At 41.9% G+C, this 18,162-nt stretch overlaps 1 protein-coding gene across 1 annotated transcript in view; it reads right to left on the reverse strand.

Annotated features, from left to right (window-relative positions):
* The window catches only part of PHACTR1 (phosphatase and actin regulator 1), a 516,206-nt gene extending 498,330 nt beyond the window's left edge, over window positions 1-17,876 (reverse strand). Inside the window, exon 1 of the mRNA XM_068994199.1 lies at window positions 17,774-17,876. Coding sequence (XP_068850300.1) covers window positions 17,774-17,876 — 103 coding nt within the window. The remainder of the gene's footprint in view (window positions 1-17,773) is intronic.
* Between the last annotated feature and the right edge of the window lie 286 nt (window positions 17,877-18,162).

The raw sequence follows: 18,162 nt of genomic DNA on the forward strand, positions 1-18,162 counted from the left end.
TGTACTATTTTATTTTTACAAATTTTCCATAAGTTTTACATTATTTCCAATAAAAGTTTAAAAGTACTAGCAAAAATATGTTTCCTTCTTTCTATTTGCCAAAGTTTCCAAGGCTTAGAGATGATGTCCCATCATTACTTTAATCTTTCTGAAAAATTATCATGTCAGCCATTCCCACAGGCTGCAGATAAATACAGTAATGATCTTAAGGGTAATCGATTCTACATTTATGCTGGAGGTGTTTGAATTTTTCTTAAAAAATTTATTCTAGAATAGTATTGTCAAACAGATTAAAGAATCGGGCTGCATAGATTGAGTATACATGTTATACTATTTTGTGTATCTAACACAAGTTAGATATATAAGAACCTGTACACCCTTGCAATTAAACCAAGTTAAAATCAGTGTGATGTCACTAAGTAGAGTGATGGTACTGAAAATCGTTTATGTAGAAAATGCAAAATGCCAATAATGAAGATGAATGTTATTAACTACAATATCAAGCCAAGACTGCAGCAGTAACTTGTATAGGTTTTAAATAGGCTTAACACAAATGTACCAAAAAGGCTTTTGTGCTTTTTATTGAAACTAAATTTAGTATGTAGCTGCTGAGATATTTTTTCTTTTCTATACATATGTATGCTTTGCTAGATAACCAAGAATCTGAGGAGCTGTTATTGGCACATCTTAGAGCTCTCCACTTAAACTTGTAATTAAAGGAGCTGTCCATTCCGCACAGTTCTGCTATTTATTCCTATTTCTATGTGGCTAATTTTGTGAGGCCCACAAAGGAGAGGGTACGGTGCCTAGTTTTTCCCACTGCTTCCCAGCATTCTATCTCCTTGGTATTCAGTGTCGTGCAACTTCGAGCAGGGGTACGCCATTCACGTCACAGCCCATATAAGTAGCATTATGGAATTGTGAAGGGCACAGCTTGTGCAGCCATACCCCAAAGGTGGTGGCTTCCCAAAGAGATGGTTCCATGTCCGGGCATTCTGACCAGCCCTGTTCCCTGTAGCCACATGGGTCTCACATTGACTTTGCTCTGACTCTTCCTTTAGGGGTTCAGTACCTAGGTCTGATGTCTGGATAGAGATGAATACAATACTATTTAATACTATTGAATAGCTACCATAACATTGCATACTGGTTTCTGCCCCGGAAGGAATAATATTTTGGTTTATATAAAATTGTGCCTTGTTTTAAAACTACTTAAAAGATATAAGATATACTAAATAAAAACTGTTCGCGTATAAGAACCATGTCCTCTGTGTTTTGGAGAAGTTTTCTGCTTCCCTGAATACTTGTATGTTGTGATAGCCAGCCTCCAGATGGCTCCTAGGGATCCCCAACGCTTGGCATTCACATCCATGCCCTCCCACACTCAATCAGTGCTGGTGTCTGTGACCATTAGAATATGGTGGAAGCGATGGTGTATCAGGAAGTGCGTTGCAGCTTCGGTCCTGCTTTCTTTTGGAGTCTTGGGAGAAGCCAGGTGCAGTGTCACAGGAACACCCAAAAACCAGTGAAGAGGTTCCTGTGGCAAGAAACTGAGGCCTCCTGCCAAGTGCCATCTGCATGAGCCATCTTCAACGCCCCAGAGAAGCCCTGGGACTAATGATGACTGCAGCTCTGACCAGCATCCTGACTCCAAGCCACCTCAGACTCCGAGCCACAGCAACCCAACTAAGACATTCCTGAGTTTCTGACCTATAGAAACTATGAGATAATGAATGTTTGCTGCCTGAAGTCACTACATTTTGGGGTAACTCAATATGTGGCACTAGATAAGTAATACACATGGGTTCTCAGTGGACTGAGAGCATCGTTCATGAATGCTTCGATACCATCTGTGGCTACCAGAAAACCCAAACCTTAACCAGTTTGATGGATTAATTGGCAAATTGTAAGCAGATTCAAACAAAAATTAGGAAAACAGTGTCAAATGACAGTACAAATTTTCCCACTGGGAAGCCTTTCTTTTCCTCCTCTTCAATCATCGCCTGTCTAAACTCTGCCCATCTTTTATGGCTCAAATGTTTTTATTTCCATCCCAAACCTAGCATCAGTGTGAGAATGTGGCATTTTCCAGTCTCTCTCTACCCGTGGCACTTTGTAGTTTGTATGACTGTGTAAATAATGTGGAGGCTATTTTCCTTCTAGACAGTATGAAATAGAAGTTAACTAGCTACACAGGCTTTGAGGTTTATACCCCAATTCCATACTTAATAGTTGAATGATTTCATGTAAGTCACTTGTCCCCTCTACATCTGTTAAGATGGCCCTTACATAGTACCTACATCTTAGGGTTGCCATGAGGATTTAAACATGTAATCTATGTAAAGTCTTTAGCAAAAGAAATTCCCAATAAACATTCATTATATTAAAACTATTATTCCTAGCCAGCTCCAAGTAAAGCTTGTCACTGTGAAATTAAACCTTGGCATAATTCCCAAGCTTAATGCTTATTAGATCGTGGAAAAAAGTTAGTGAGCTCTCCAAGCTTTAGTTTCCTTATATGTAAACTAGAAGTAAAATAAACTCTCTCACTGGGCCTTGGGAGGATAAAACATTATATAACAAATGTAAAACACCGAACACAGAGCCTGAAAAATGGTAGGCGGGCAACAAATGTTCATTGCTTCCTTTCCTCTCAGTTTCTTAAAGTAGATGCTTTGCAGGGTGGCTGGGGGCTGGCTGCTAAAACATGCTAGATGCAAAAAGGAAAACGTGTTTCAGGCCTGGTATGTTGAATTGAGTCGGACATAAACCTAAACAGCTTTCTGTTGTTGAACATGCCTGGTTAAGACATACAAGTCACTTTCCCCATCTTATTTAATAGCACAGGCAATGGTAAACCTTACTTACTTTTACTTTGCTTTCATTCATTTATATTTCCTACATGGTCAGTGTTCAGTAGTTGCTGTAATTAATGACATCATTTGAGATCTAAAGATTCTAATATTTCTAATTCATGTTCAATGAATGAAAGGGTGACATACACTTGGACATACCTTTGTGTGGCAAACTACTGGCCTTGGTCACTTGCAAAGTGATCTTAGGGGCAAAGACAATGGGTCTGAGTTCCATTGGAGCCCCACGCACAGTAACAGGATGCAGACGTGCAGGCGTCAGACTAGACAGTGGGAGACCAGTTTCCAGCCCCAGATGCTACCATCTTGCTGTCTGTTTCAGATAAATTACTTTTTTCCAGAAGGGCAGGCTGTTGCAGGGGACAGTGAGTCAGTGTTCAGTCAGTTTGAATCCTCACTCTGCCTCTTCAGAGTTAATAATTCCACTGAGCTTTAGTTTCTAATAAATTGGGGGCAGTCCTATCTAACTCATAGTTTTGTGATTTTGAATGAAATACACGTGTAGCTTCTAGTACATGGTAGGTATTTAATGAACAAATGCTTGCTTTTCTTTTCTTCTCTGACCCTCAGTTTCATCATCTGTAAAATGGGCCAGTTGAATTGTTATTGCTGGTTCTAATGTTCTGTTACTATAGGAACTACACTATTAAATGGCACTTGCTATTCGAATGCAATGAAGTGCTTTATCTGGCTATAATAAGAACAAAAGCATATTGTGGTGGTGTGGAGAAGGGAAAACACAAAAATTCCTACATGTATGTCTCTAAGAAGAAGGCCTGCCCAGTACAGATTCGGTAATTATTTAATTTGCATTCTGTTGTGTCTACAGATGGGCCGATGATAGCAATCAAATCATAGGGTATTAGTCAGAGACTCTGTATAGTAAATAGTAGCAGAACAGATCCAGTAACATCAAGCCAGCTGGCAAAGTCACCCTTTAGGCAAAAACAATGTGAGGTTGCTTGACCTTTTCCTCTTTTTTTCCCCCCAAATCATGTCCTGATTATTTCCTAAGTTAGTTAGAATCAACTACCCCAAGACATAAATTATTTACTTCTTTTAAATTAAGATAGAGAAAATGAAAGGTAATTAATTCAAGGAGCTTGATTTAGGTTGAAAAAATGTGTACATGAGTGTGTGTGCCCATGGATATAAAAAGAGTGTAAGAACATTCAATCTTATACAGGTTATAAAGAAGCCTTATTTTTATTAATAGATGATGGGCTAATTGAGTTTTTTGTATATGTTTTGATGTTCACTTAACTTTTCTGTAATTATTATATGCTACGGGCTACAGTCCACAGGGTGGCAAAGAGTCAGACATGATTGAAGCGACTTAGCATGCACACACCTTGGTAGTGAGAGGGAAAATGAGTTCTAAGTATAAGAAGAAGCTCCCATGGGACGTTAGGCGGGCTCCCCAGGTGGCAGTACTGGTAAAGAACCCGTCTGCCAATGCGGGAGACCCAAGAGGTGTAGTTTCGATCCCTGGGTGGGGAAGATCCCATGGAAAAGTGAATGGCACCCCACTTTAGTATTCTTGCCTGGGAAATCCCACGGACAGAGGAGCCTGGAGGGCTACAATCCATGGGGTCAACTGAAGTGACTTAGCATATGGGGACTTAGGCAGCTTCCCTCCCTCTCCTCCACCCACTCCTGCAATTCAACCTAAAGGTCAGAGGACCTCACCATCCCCTTGTGACAATTTCCCAAGTAAATAAGGCAAAAATTCACTTTAAGAAACTGAACCTAAGGGTCTAGGTACACAGAGTGACTCTGTTGCCACATTTGTATCTTGTAACACTGATGCCTTCTAGCATTTGAAATCCGTGAACATCTTTGCATCCTTGTACCACTGCTCCTGGAAGTCTTCCCTCCTGCTGCCATGGACACCAGTATCCTACAGTATGGAGCAGGAAGAGTCACAGGCTCAGGATGATAATTCTAGCTCCATTCCTAATAGCTGTGTGGGTTTGGGAAGTGACTTGATGATTGGAAACGTGGGTTACTTCACTGGTGACATGGGGATAATAACAAGTATGTCACAAATTTCCTATTCCAGGGGTAACTGAGACCATAAATACCAAGCCCCTGGCACTGAAAATGTGGGTCTTCTTTTCACTGTCATTTCCTCTTGTAACTTCTGGGTACACATGTGTCCAGATTACTGAGAAAGCATAGGATATGGGGCAAATGTAAAAAATCAGCTGTCCGGGATGATGTGTGAAGTGGGATCTTGCTTTCCAAAGACAAGGATTAAACTGGACTAAGCTAAGTAATATTTTCTCCACTTGTGACCTGTCAAATTTAGTCACCAAATAATGCATAATCAACTACATGGAATAGAAGATCTTACTGTGTAGGTTCGAAAGAAAAGTAAGGTCTGTTTTTAACCAACCGTGGCTGAATCTCTTTTTTTTCTTCCTTTGCAACATTCTGTGACAGTATATATCTCTCTAAAATGATTGAGCTGCACTGAGACATTTTTTTTTTAACAAACTTGTTTTCTTTAGATGCTCTCGTTAAGTGTTAACTCAGAATTTTCTTCTTATAAAAACACAAGCCTGAATTTGAATAATATTGCTAACTTCAGACATTCGGTTCATGTAAATATTTCAGATGGACTATTAATTTTAAGTACGAGGGAGAAAATATTGTATTTACAGGGAAAACTTCTAATTTAGAAAATAAATGTTTCCTTTAAATAACCTCCCAATCCTTCAAATAATATGAAAGGAAAATTAAAGGCCCAAATGAACTACACTTTCCGAGGCAGTTGTAAAACATGTTAGTGAAATTATTTTAGGAATTACCTAGGTACATAAAATGTTTTAGATGGTTTTCCAAACTTTATATAACCACCTGGGAATCCCTCCCTCTCCATCTTTACACTCTTCCCTTTTCTTCTTTCTTAGTGAACAGCTTCATTATCCATCCAATGAGGAAGACAGTTAATCTGCCTTTGCAGGCTTAGGAATTCCAAACCTGATGTTGAATCCCTTAGGATATCTAATGCAGAGGAGATCTGTTGTCAGATCTGTTTTTATCTTTTCTTGGACACTAACTTAGAATCACATCTTTCTCCCCACATGCGCGCGCATGCACACACACAGACCCCTCTCATTTGGATACCCTCATCTGTGCTAACAAAACTCCCAGTGTGCAGATTCTCCTAGCATTTATCTTTCAGGACTGAAATCATTGCTTTATCTGTCTCTGTATTAGACAGCTAACTACATGAGGCCAGGGGATGTGTCTGTTGAGTATGAATCCCCAGCCTATAGTTAGTGTTCCAAAAACAGTGAATTTTGGATAAATATAATCGAATTTTTATTGCATTTCATTCATTTACCTCTCTAGGCTCCATTTTCCTTATTTATGAGACTAAAGAATTAGACTAGTCAAATTCTACATCCCATACTGTTTGTATTAAAAGCATCTGAGAGCTGCCAAAATAAAACAGAACCACTCCTTAAAATAGGAAAACTCTTATTATCTCACTTGACTCTCAAAGATTCTGATCTGTATACCTGGGCAAGGGCTGTAGAATTTGCTTCTGATATGTAACAAGGTTTGGAATCTGGAAGCTCTTTGAGCTCTAGAAATCATTCAAATGTCCTGTGCTTCCTAAGGAAGAGATGCTAAATTTCTGAATCTGTTGCTTAAGGTCTCTTTCTTTGAACTCTACTTAGTTTTCCAATCTCAGGTATCGCCTTCACCTTGCATCTTCAGATCCAGTTGCACTGAATTGCTTACAGAAAGACCTATCCCTGCTGGCTTTTTGTGCAAGGAATGCACCGCTATTGTGCTGACTGAAGCATGAAGTTTAGGTACAAACTCTTCCAAAAACATTTTTCTGATACTTTCTCTTCCCTTTTAGACCCTTTATTTTGCTTCTATAAAGGTATTTTTTATTGTACTCTATCGTCTTTGAACTTCTTGAAGACACAGAACAATTATTCAACTAATGCTCTTTCCTTACTGTGGCAAATTATTCCTTAAACAAGTATTCACTGAGAATCTGTTATCGAAATTTACATCATTTTATACTCATATGTTAATATCTTGCAAATGGGGAAACAAAGGCTTATAGAGGTTCAGTCACTTGAATAAACAGCCACATGGCTGTTTACTAGTTGGAATTGAATTAGCTTCCAGGATTTTCTGATGTCACTTTCTTCACATTACCATGTTTTCTTAAACGAACAAAAGAATAAAGAGAAATATGATTTGAGATAGATTTTCTCAAATCTATTTCCTTATTCCTAAGTAAATGCGGACTCATTTTTTAAATTGAGGTGACATTGGTTGATAAGTTTTGTGGTTGCAATATTATATTTCCACTTCTTAATACACTCTAGTGTGCTCTCCATGAAAAGTTTGGTTTCCATTTATCACCATACAGTCAACACCCTTTATGCATTTCAGCCTCCCTAAAACTGATTCATTCAGGTCACCTCTTGGAAGCCACATTTGGATAAACTAGAGTTTCCTGTAAACTCAGAGGAAATCAGTACAGTTTAGCCAATGTTGTTGTCGTTTTTTTAAATTTATTTATTTTAATTGGAAGCTAATTACTTTTTACAGTACTGTGGTGGTTTTTGCCATACTTTGACATTAATCAGCCACGGGGGTGCATGTGTCCCCCATCCCGAAACCCCCTCCCACCTTCCTTCCCATCTCATCCCTCTAGCCAATGTTTTAAGAGAGTTCGCAGGAAGAAAATTCTCAGTAGTAAAATCATAGAGAGGATTCCTTTGGGATTTGTTAGCAACTTAATTTAAAAATTGAAGTTTTGTTGCTTTTCTTGTTCTTGCGTTTTAAGGCTGTTCCACCCTGCCAAGGGGCTTCCCTGGTGGCTCATATAATAAAGAAACTGCCTGCAATGCAGGCGACCCTGAGTCAGGAATATCCCCTGGAGAAGGGAACAGCTACTCACTCCAGTCTTCTTGTCTGGAGAATTACATGGACTGAGGAGCCTGGTGGGCTACAGTTCTCGGTGTTGCAAAGAGCCAGACACAACTGAGCGACTCATACTTTCCCTTCTTTCACTTCGTGTTCACCTTGCCAAGGGCTTGGAAATTTGAATTAGGAATAAATGGTGGTAGAGAAGATCAGAAATAGCACAGGGTGAAGGATTTTCTTGGGGAGCTTGAGGCCCTGTCACTTTCCTCTAAGGCTTGACAAGATGAAAAGATAATTAACATAAGAGCTAATATTTATTAAATGCATATTAGGTACTTGACATTTTGCTTAGTGTTTTATATTTATTTGTTGAGGGCTTCCAAATGTTAATCATTTCTATATCACTTGTATGGATTTTGCAAGCTTTAATGTCATCTACACTATTATTTACTTAATGTTTTTCCTTCAGTGGATTTTACTCATTATTTTTCCCCTTTGTTCTAAGCCATGCCATGCTCAGTGACGTCAGTAATGTTTGACTCTTGCGACCCCATGGACTGTAGCCCACCAGGCTCCTCTGTCCATGGAATCTTTCAGGCAAGAACACTGGCGTGGGTTGCCATGCCCTCCTCCAGGGGAATCTTCCCGACTCAGGGATTGAACATTCACCTCCTCTGTCTCTGGCATTGCAGACAGATTCTTTATTGCTGAGACACCTAGGAAGCCCTTTATTCTAAGCAGTAGTCCATAAATATGAAGTCTGGTTACATATTTCTATATTTCAATTAAATAGTTTTCAATTTACATCTTTTCTAAAACACAATAAAATGAATTATTTTAAAAGTTCAAGTGTTACCTGAAAAGCATATTGGACCATAGTTTGGGAAACACTTTGTTTCTTTTAAACCCTAAAAGAACCCTTTGCGTTGAGAACTTATTATCATTTGCATTCAAAAGGGAAAAGTGAGGCAAAAAGAGTAAATAACTTGCCTAATATTATAAGCTGACAAGTGAAAATCACAGTCTGAACTCAGATCTGTGTTATTCCACAACCCAAGCCCTAAAATATTATGACATTCTTCTCCAGCCTTGGGAAAGATTTCAGTCATACCTCCAAGTTTGCATATGCTATAACTGTAATTTTGTAAAAATATGAATGTGCTTGAAATTGAAAGTAAAATAAAAAATTAAAATAGATGTGTAGGGTTGATTTTCCTTTCCATTTCCCCCCAGACACCTTAATGTTTTACCCCTGCTTTGCTTTTGGGTTTCCCAGGGGGTGCTGGTGGCAAAGAACACACCTGCCGGTTCAGGAGATGCAAGGGACGCGGGTTTGATCTTCCTGTGGAAGACCCCCTGGAGGAGGAAATGGCAACCCCTTCTAGTATTCTTGCCTGGAGAATCCCAGGACAGAGGAGCCTGACCGGCTACAGTCCACAGGGCCACAAAGAGTTGGACACGACTGAGCGTCTGCGCGTGTTTTGCTTTTGTGATTGAAAAAAGGTACAGAGATCTCTAAGAGAATCTCTCTGATCAGTCCTAACTTTTCAGACGTCCGATTTAATACCAATATTCATCCAGTAATAGTAGTAGTTGCTCAGTCGTGTCGGACTATTTGTGACCCCGTGGACTGTATGTAGCCCACCAGGCTCCTCGATCCATGTATAAATGTGTGGGTCTAATTGCTTATTAAAATATTCTCAAAAATATTAAAAATGCTATTGTCCATGAGCTGATTTTGATGCATTAGGCTCTCTGTCCTTGCTTCTGCCGGCTTAGTTAAGGGAGGGTAGTACTGAAAGTTTTTAGGAACAGATTTGTTTGAGTAATGAGGAGTGAGAATTTTTTCCAAGCACCTGTGAATTGTTTATGCTAATTGGGTCATAACTGATGCTGCCTGTGTGTGGGCTGCGTCTTTAGCCCACTCTCTATATGCTCTATGTGAAAGCAGGTGTTATTAATCAAGCCGAGTTATTTTATTGTATTTTCGCATGATTTTCCTCCTCTCTGTGTCTCATCCTCTCATCTTTTCTCTCTTGCCTCTTGTCCTTATGCCCTACTTATGAGCCCTGAATCACAGTATGTGACAAAGCAGGTGCTTGCTGGGGGCAAAGGCACAGAAAGCGATGGAAAGCCATGTGCATGTAAACGGACAACACCAAGAAGGCTACTTTGTGTGCAGAGAAATGTCCTGTTCAAAGGCTCATCCAGAAACGGAAGCTTGGGCTTCACGGTCATCTGTATATGCACAGAATTGGCAGGCTGGCTATCTCCACAATATCTTCCCTCTTGATCTGCCTTCACCCTCTCCTTCACAATGTTCCCTGCATTAAACACAGGTTTGGAGAGCCTGAATGCGAGCAATTAGAGGTCTAAAATGGAGTGTGTGGGAGGTTAAGAGGGAAGGCTTAGTAGTTAGCTTGTCACCCATGAGTGAAGCACAGCGGGCTGCTTCCTGGCTAGAGCTGCAGAGAGAAAAAAAAAAACAACCAGAAAAATGCCCCAAAGTGAGTATTTGTTGAGGGCAATGACTTCAGCATAATAAAAACAAGGCTGGAAACTACATAAGAAAAGTGTCACCCGAAGCACCTCTCAGAGACAAGGGTCTGAAAAGTAGTCTGATGACATGTTAACTACTTGGTTAAGGACATCACCATGAAGACACAGAAGAGATGCAGCCCGTTTGGCTGTGCTGGTCCTAGCGGAGCCCTGAGGGGCAGACGGCTGAATGGAGACGGTTATAATCCAGCTGGCAACTGTGCCCTCAACGAGGACACAGTTGCTTTAGAATCACTGTTTTTGCCTCAGTCCTTAAAGAGCGAATTATGAGCCACGTGTAAGAAAGTTTCAGGGCACAGATGTGGAGAAGGAAGATAACCTGCTCAGGTGTGTGGCTCCCATGTAGGGCTTAGGTGGGTATCCACGGCCACCTTCCAGGAGTGTGAACGGTAGCCAGCTTGAGGATGAAGCAGTCCCAAAGTATGAGGACTTGCCTAGGTAGTAAAGGTCTGGAGAAGGAAGGAGAAAGGAATCTCAACTAAAGGACAGCCCGGAGCTAGTTTCTGGAACGTGTTCAGAGCAGCTTTTGTCTTGATCTCAAGTAAGTTCATCAGAGTAAATGTTGAGGGGCTCAAGCCTCCCAGAATTCTACTTTTTTAGGCAAAATAAAAACTCAGCCTTCACAGACTATTGTATATTAAAAAGTCCTTCTAAGAAGGTTATTATTCAGGAACCCCTGGAAATCGATTTTAAAAGGTTAATTCTTTTCAATAGTCCACCAGCTCCCTCCTGCTGTATTCTCTCTTTGCTTTTGCTTTTTTTCCCCCTGCTTCATAGAGGGTACATCAGAGTTGATGACTTTCTTCCATTTCCTACTTCTCTATGTATTTGAAAATTAATTTTGCCTGTCCCTCCCCTCAGCCTTAAGCAGAGTCTCTATTTCCAACTAAAGATTTTAATTATTTAAAGGTCTTAGGGAGTTTTTATTTTCTCTATCATGAATTGTCAAAAGTCCTTTCCTTGAGTCCCAAGTTTCTCTTTGTAATGCAGATTTAAGCGTTTTCATTCCTTTAGCTCCACCGAGACCTTTAGTAAATCTTAATATTTCCACTGTATATCAAGGATGGAGCTAGGCATCCAGAACATGGTATTTAAGATCACCACCATCTATGTAGGTAAATAACAAAACAAGAGCTTCAGTAACTAATCAATAATAACAATGTACCAAGCACTTCATCAGCACACCTCCTTCATTCTCAGAAACCCCTATGAATGTGGATCTAATATTATATGCATTTTGATTAGGACCCTGAGGCTTAGAGAAGTAAAGCCATCTACATGAACGCGTGCATCTAGTAAGTGGTGGAAGCAGAATAATATAAAATGCTAGTGGCTAGAATAGCTGATCAGAATATTATGGGAGAAAGTCCTGGAAAAGTCAGGCAAGACATCACAGAGGGGGCGACATTGGAGCTGGGTCATAAACACCAGGAAAGGAAATAGCAGGCACTGGGGAATTCCCTGGCTGTCCAGTGGTTAGGACTCTATGCTTTCTCTGCCAGGGGTGCGTGTTCAATCCCTGGTCAGGGAACTAAGATGCCACAAGAAAAAAAAAAAGAAAGAAAGAAAGAAAAGAAAATAGCATGAACACTTTCTGTGCAGATGACTGTTGTTAACAATTTGCAAACAACTGAGTGTAACCAAATGTCTTGTGTCTCTTGGGGCCACGTGAAGAAGTCCCGGGGGTTTAGACTTTAGGTTTACAGTACATTAAACTCAAAGCTAAAGACTGAAAAAGACTTCCTTCATAGCTAAGTTGGTAAAGAATCCACCTGCAATGCAGGAGACCTGGGTTTAATCCCTGGGTCGGAAGATCCCCTGAAGAAGGGAATGGCAACCCACTCCAGTATCCTTGCCTGGAGAATCCCATGGACAGAGGAGCCTGGCAGGCTACAGTCCATGGGGTCGCAAAGAGTCAGATGCGACTGGAAAACCAGCTGTTCTGGCAGATTTCACAGGGTGGAGAAAAGAGGAACTGGAAGCTAGTTGGGGTGGGGGACAGGGCGGGAAATGGTGGAGAGAGGAGGTTTTAGATGAGTTTCTGACTTAGCTGCTCACCAGGGCATTCATCAGTCATCAAAACTGGCATTTTCCTTTGTTGAACAAGATAATGTAGACGACAGAAAAGGCGCATTAGGATGAAGTAACCACGACTACAGCACCTGGTTCCAGTGCTAAGAGTGATTTAAAATGATAAAAGAGGGGGAAATCGTGAGCAGGAGTCATAAATTTGATCGTTAGTAACATTAGACAAATGGCTGCCTTTTAATGTATTTTCCCTTTTGAATATCATTTAAACACCCAAAGATATTGATGGTTTTGGAGGGAAGAAACTGAACACAGTAGAGAGGGCATGATTGGTGTGGTAAGAAGAGACCTACAGCTCCATCCAGGAGATCTTTAGTCTCCTCCACCTTCTCAGAATGAGCTCTGTGATCTGGGCATGTGGCTGAACTACTCTGAGCTTCACCATCTTCAGAAGTGTGATTTGGTCACAAACGTTATTTACTGCCTATGGGGTTGATGGAGTCAGATATCCTCAAATTCGGCTTCTGACTATGCTATTATTTAAATGTATGAAAGTCAAAGTGTTAGTTGCTTAGTCGGGTCCGACTCTTTTCTACCCCATGGACTGTGGCCCCCCAGGCTCCTCTGTCCTTGACATTCTCCAGGCAAGACTACTGGAGTGGGTAGCCATTCCCTTCTCCAGGGGATTTAAATGTACAGTCTTTTCTAATCTGTGAAATGAGCATTATAACTCCTCTTTTGCTAAATTTCTTTGAGGATTCACAGATACAATGAATATGCAGAGTGTAGCACTGATGTGCAGTCCAGTTTTTTAAAAAAAAAAAGCCCACATGCACCTTTCCAATGCTTTGGATTTCTTTAAAGGGAAGGACATAGATAAAGATACTCAGGCAAGAATAGCTGCATGATTGTGCTGAAACCTCCTTTCCTGTAAAATGGGAGGTCAGAAGTTCATAGCCCTGGTTGCACATTTGAATCACCTGGCATAGTTTGATAGATTCCCAAGTGTGGGACTCACACCAAGGATTCTGACTTAATCGGTTTTGTCCCAGGACTCCAGCCTTGAGGCCACAGAAGCTTACCAGGTGTTTCTAATGTGCTCTAGGTTCAATCATTGCCTCTCAAACTTTAGCATAAATTGCCTCACTATCTTGTTAACTTTAGATTCTGATTCTCTAGGTCTAGGATGTCTGAGATTCTGGCCTTCTTAACAAGTTCCCTGATGACACAGAGGCTGCTAGTCTGGGGCTGAGCTGAGTGACTAATGCTTCATAACGCTAGTTCTCAACCTTCAGGGTCCACCAGAATAACCCAGCGGCTTGTGTAAAATGTGGCACCGGGACCTGGGTCGGGCCCTTACCAATTCTGGATTGCTTGGTTTAGGGCAAGGGTAGAGAAAAATCACTGAACTATAGTGTTCATTTCAACCTAAAATCCTGTGATGCCAGTTTTGTGATTTTATGATTTCCCTCCCAGCTTATGTAAAAAAAAAAATATGATTCTGAAACTGAGTGTGTGGGAGATCATTGTCAGAAGCATGAAAGATGGGTGATCGCAAGTTACGTGATGTCAAGACGTGACTGGTCTTTATATCACGTGCATCTTCAGCCTCCACAATTCTCCCTTGGCGTTACTGGGGACTTTTGCAGGACTCTCTGTGTGAGCAGTATTTACTGTTGAAGAAGCATCACAGGTGAACCAGGAGGGCATCCTTCACTGGTGGGAGATGAACAGGATGACTCTGGACTTTTTTCCTGCTCCTTGTTAACACATCATGCTTTCTACAGCAGAAATCCCTCAGGAGAAGCAGGCTCATCTTCCCTACCTCGAGATCAAACCAAGGGAAAATGGAGATGGGGGGAAATAACAAGCCTGCTTTATTCAGCAGAGCAGAGGACTGGCTTTTTAAAAACTCTCTGGGAATTTCAGCAGAATCTGTCCCAGAACAGATCTTAGATCACTTTTTTCTTTTTCTTATTTTTCTGGATTCCTCTTGCTTTTAGTAGCCCAAAATATCCTCTACCCAGGGACAGGCTTTTTGCCACTTTCCAAGAGAAAGTGAAAAACAGCCATGATGGGGTCACAAACATTGCAATTCTCACTGTTGCTTTGGATAACCATTCTTCATCTAATTAAGATAGAAGGGCTGTTTCCCCAAAAGTTTATGAATTTGGACCCCAACTGATGCAAGGATAGTAATGTGTGGAAAATGAAATTATTTTCTTGGTTTCCCCTTTAAAATACTTACACCTGTCCTTGATCAGTCTATTGACAAGTCTGCATTGCCCCAAGAATGGACAACCCAGTAAAAGGCAAAAATCATACATCAGTTTAGCCAACCAAATCCTAGGTCATCCACATTCCATGTACTTAATACGATATTTCCATGTGGGACTTCTTTATAGAAGAGGGTATCCAGTGGGGGCTACTCGACCTCACTAACATCGCCCTGAGGCTGGGCTGGGCTGGCCATGGAGAAAGCTGCTGGGTGTTGGAACGTAGCAGCAGCACAAGGCCCTGATTGCTTCACATGCCTTTCTCAAGAGCCAGCCACCGTCCTGCCTTCCTTTCCCTGGTCCTGGGGGCCTTGCCATTGGCTTTAGACATCCACTCTACCACCTGTGCCTTTGGTTCAGAAAGGAAAGGGTGTGAGCCATGGTCCTCAGCCCTCTGCCCATTCACTGGAGTCCCTTTTTCGGGCTGAGGGCCTTCTGATCCAGGGGAGGTGGTGTCTGTGCTGAGTGGAAGGAAGCTGCTGTGAGGGAGCTGGAAAAACGCAGTGACAAGTCCTAGTGGCAGCAAGTCACTCCCCAGCCAGGAGGCCCGGGGGTGACTAGTCCTAGGTGACGGGGCTCTGGGGAAGGTGTTGGTGGGAGAGGGGTTCTCCGTTTTAAAGTGAAAGGAAGGATAGAAGTTTCTCTTGGTACTCCCTGTTTTTTCAGTTTTGCCCCCAGTTAGCTTCCGATGGGACAAGAAAATAATCACCGTGTTTTAAAATTTACTTAAAATTAACTTTGTGTGTGTGTGCTAAAAAAATAGGAGGTTCACTCTTACCAGGTAGCACTTTTGTTTGTAAGGCAGTGGCTTCCTTTCAAATCTCAGAGAAGGGACAGCCTTTTGCAAAGATGTTTATTTTATTGCTTGGCTCATGTATGGTGTTTCCCATGTGGCGGTTGAAAGCATTTTCAAATCTTACCTCCTTAGTGCTCTTAACAACTCATGAACTGGGCCTATGCATGACTGAAGGGCTGAACAACAACACTGTTCCCATTTTTCAGGGGACATTGAAAGTCAAAGAGGTTAGTTTTCCCAGGTTGACTGTGGCAGACCCAGGGTTTGAACCTAGGCAGTCAGGGTCTGGTTGTAACCACTGTGTCATCCTGCCTCTAATGGTGAAGAAAGTGGCCCCGTCCTGGGGTGGAAGGAGAGAAATCACACAGGATGGACTGGTTCTTAAATGTTGGTCCTCAGAATAGTGGGATATCTGGGTAATCATCACTGGGCCTCTTACTTAAAATGCAAACTCCTAGGTCTTATACTTGGATTTCTGATTCAAGAAGTCAGGGGGTTTATGAAAAACCCACCTGGATGTTGTTTAGGGAGCCCCCACTCTGACTACAGATCCACGGCTCCTTCATTGGAACATCATTCTGACTATCCCCAAATGAACGTTCTATCAGGGAGCACAGGCAGCTTATGCTACCACCTCCCATGCACTTTCCAGCCTTTCCAGCTCTGGTGTCTAAACCACAGTCACCGATGGCGACATTTCTGACCACTCCACCCCCAGCTCCATCTGCTGACAACCACCAGGCTGCCTTGAGTCCTCTGAGCCTCCCACACCCTGACTGCTTTTCTTCTGTCAATGCCTGGAGCCCACGGCTCTTAAAGGCTTAAACCGTGGCTCCTGCAAGGCAAGATGGGCATCTTTAGTACCTGTGATTCGTTCCCTTTCTCTGCTCTGCTAACGGAAGTGCAGCTCAGGTGCATGTCCCCCAAGCGCCAGCATTATTCTCCTGTTCAAATGGAGTGGACAAGATGCAGCAATGTTCAACACAGAACCGGAGACGGGATGGAGCCCTGCCTCAGCTCCCCCGTTTCTTCTGGCCTCCGTCTCCTTCTGCTCCTAGCAGCTTCTTACTTCCAGACCCAGAAGGCGCTGGAGGATCTGGCCAGTGTCTCAGGCTTCTGCTAACTCAGTAACATTCTCATGTCTCTTTCAGTGGCTGAGAGGAGCGATGCTGACTACACATACCCACAGGGATGAGAAGAATTAGCTGTTGCTGATGTGCATACTGACCCAAGCCAATCAACCAGATAATTACCAGTCTCTGTTGCCTTTAATACTGGATCCTATCGAGGAAAATGGAAGCGGACAAGGAGGAGGCTTGCAAGCCACTGAAGTTGCCGTGAGAATTTGGCGTGAGAGCCAGGTAAAACCAAATCAGAAGAGACAACTGGGAAACCCAAGGCAGAAGTCATCAGGGCCCTGTGTGAAGTGCCCATTACCACGTAACAGTGAAAGGTGCCAGCTTTGTCCAAACAGCATCTATCCTTTTTAGTTCTCCTTCGTGACTTCCAAGAATTCAACTACTTCTCTATTTAAGAACATGGACATTGCCTTTCTGTGTTACTTGTACCATTTGGGATATGCCCACGCTCAGGTTTCCTGACTACCTTAAATATTCCACGGAAAAGGGAAAATAGGCTTTAAAAAACTCTCCTGCCTGTCGAGAGAGTCCACGTAATATCCCAGCCTCATTCTGTACTTCAGAGTGCACGCACAACATGCTAAGTGCACCCTGGAACAGAAGAACAAGCAAACTGGAGCCTAATTGACCATCTTAAAATCTATAATTTAAATGTATACATCAGCCACACTTCACAACAGGCATATTCCTTTGTGCTCCCCAAGGACACTGCTGATTCCTCGAGTCTGTAACTAAATTCATGTAAAATAGATAAGGCTGCTGTTTGTAGGAGTTCAAAGCCTCTCTCAGGAGCCTCTCATCCAGCTGGATTTCAGACAGAGAGGTCAGGGTGCCCTGGATCTTCTCCAGTTCAGAGGCTGAAAACTCCACCTTTTCCTGGGGCTAAAAGCATCCTTGAAGTCTTTCAATCTTACACTTTGGTTGCAACGAGGTGGGGGCATCATTTTCTAACATAGCTTTCCAAGGGGGCATTTGTACAAAAGCTGGGTAGGTTTCTTTGGAACCAAAGCAAGAAGTTTAGGTTGATTCATTTTGCTGTATGCCTGCCTCCATGCCAGAAACAGCTTGGCAGGGGTTACCAACTGAGAAATCCCAGTAGTTGAACGCTCACAGCAGAGCTTACACTGCTGCAGGTCACAGGGCATTGTTAATATAAAACCAACATGCAAGTGAGAGGAGTTTCCTGTCTTTAATTACCTTGAGCTCCTTGGCTGTAGAAGAATCTCTGAGCCGACTCAACGTCCAAGAGTCTAGGAGTAGACTCCACATCCAGAAAATAATCCATTTTGGGATAATCCATGCTTGATGTTCCCGAAACAAGAGTTTTAAGGCAAAATAGTCACTTATATTGCCTATGGGAGAGAAAAAAAGAAACCACAATATTTTAGACTGCCAAATATGATTTGGGGATAAGAAATATCCCATTAAATATGCCAGTATTTGACTGACATTTCCAGTTTTAAGTCCATCTGTCAACAGAGCTTTCCTACTGTATAAGAAAATGAAGCATTTCACCAACATTTATTAAAAGTAATATACTGTACTCAGAAAATACAGGTGATCCAGGCTAAAGAGAGATAACATAC

The sequence above is a fragment of the Capricornis sumatraensis genome, chromosome 22, assembly GCF_032405125.1.
Source record: "Capricornis sumatraensis isolate serow.1 chromosome 22, serow.2, whole genome shotgun sequence".
In the NCBI taxonomy this organism is placed as follows: domain Eukaryota; kingdom Metazoa; phylum Chordata; class Mammalia; order Artiodactyla; family Bovidae; genus Capricornis; species Capricornis sumatraensis.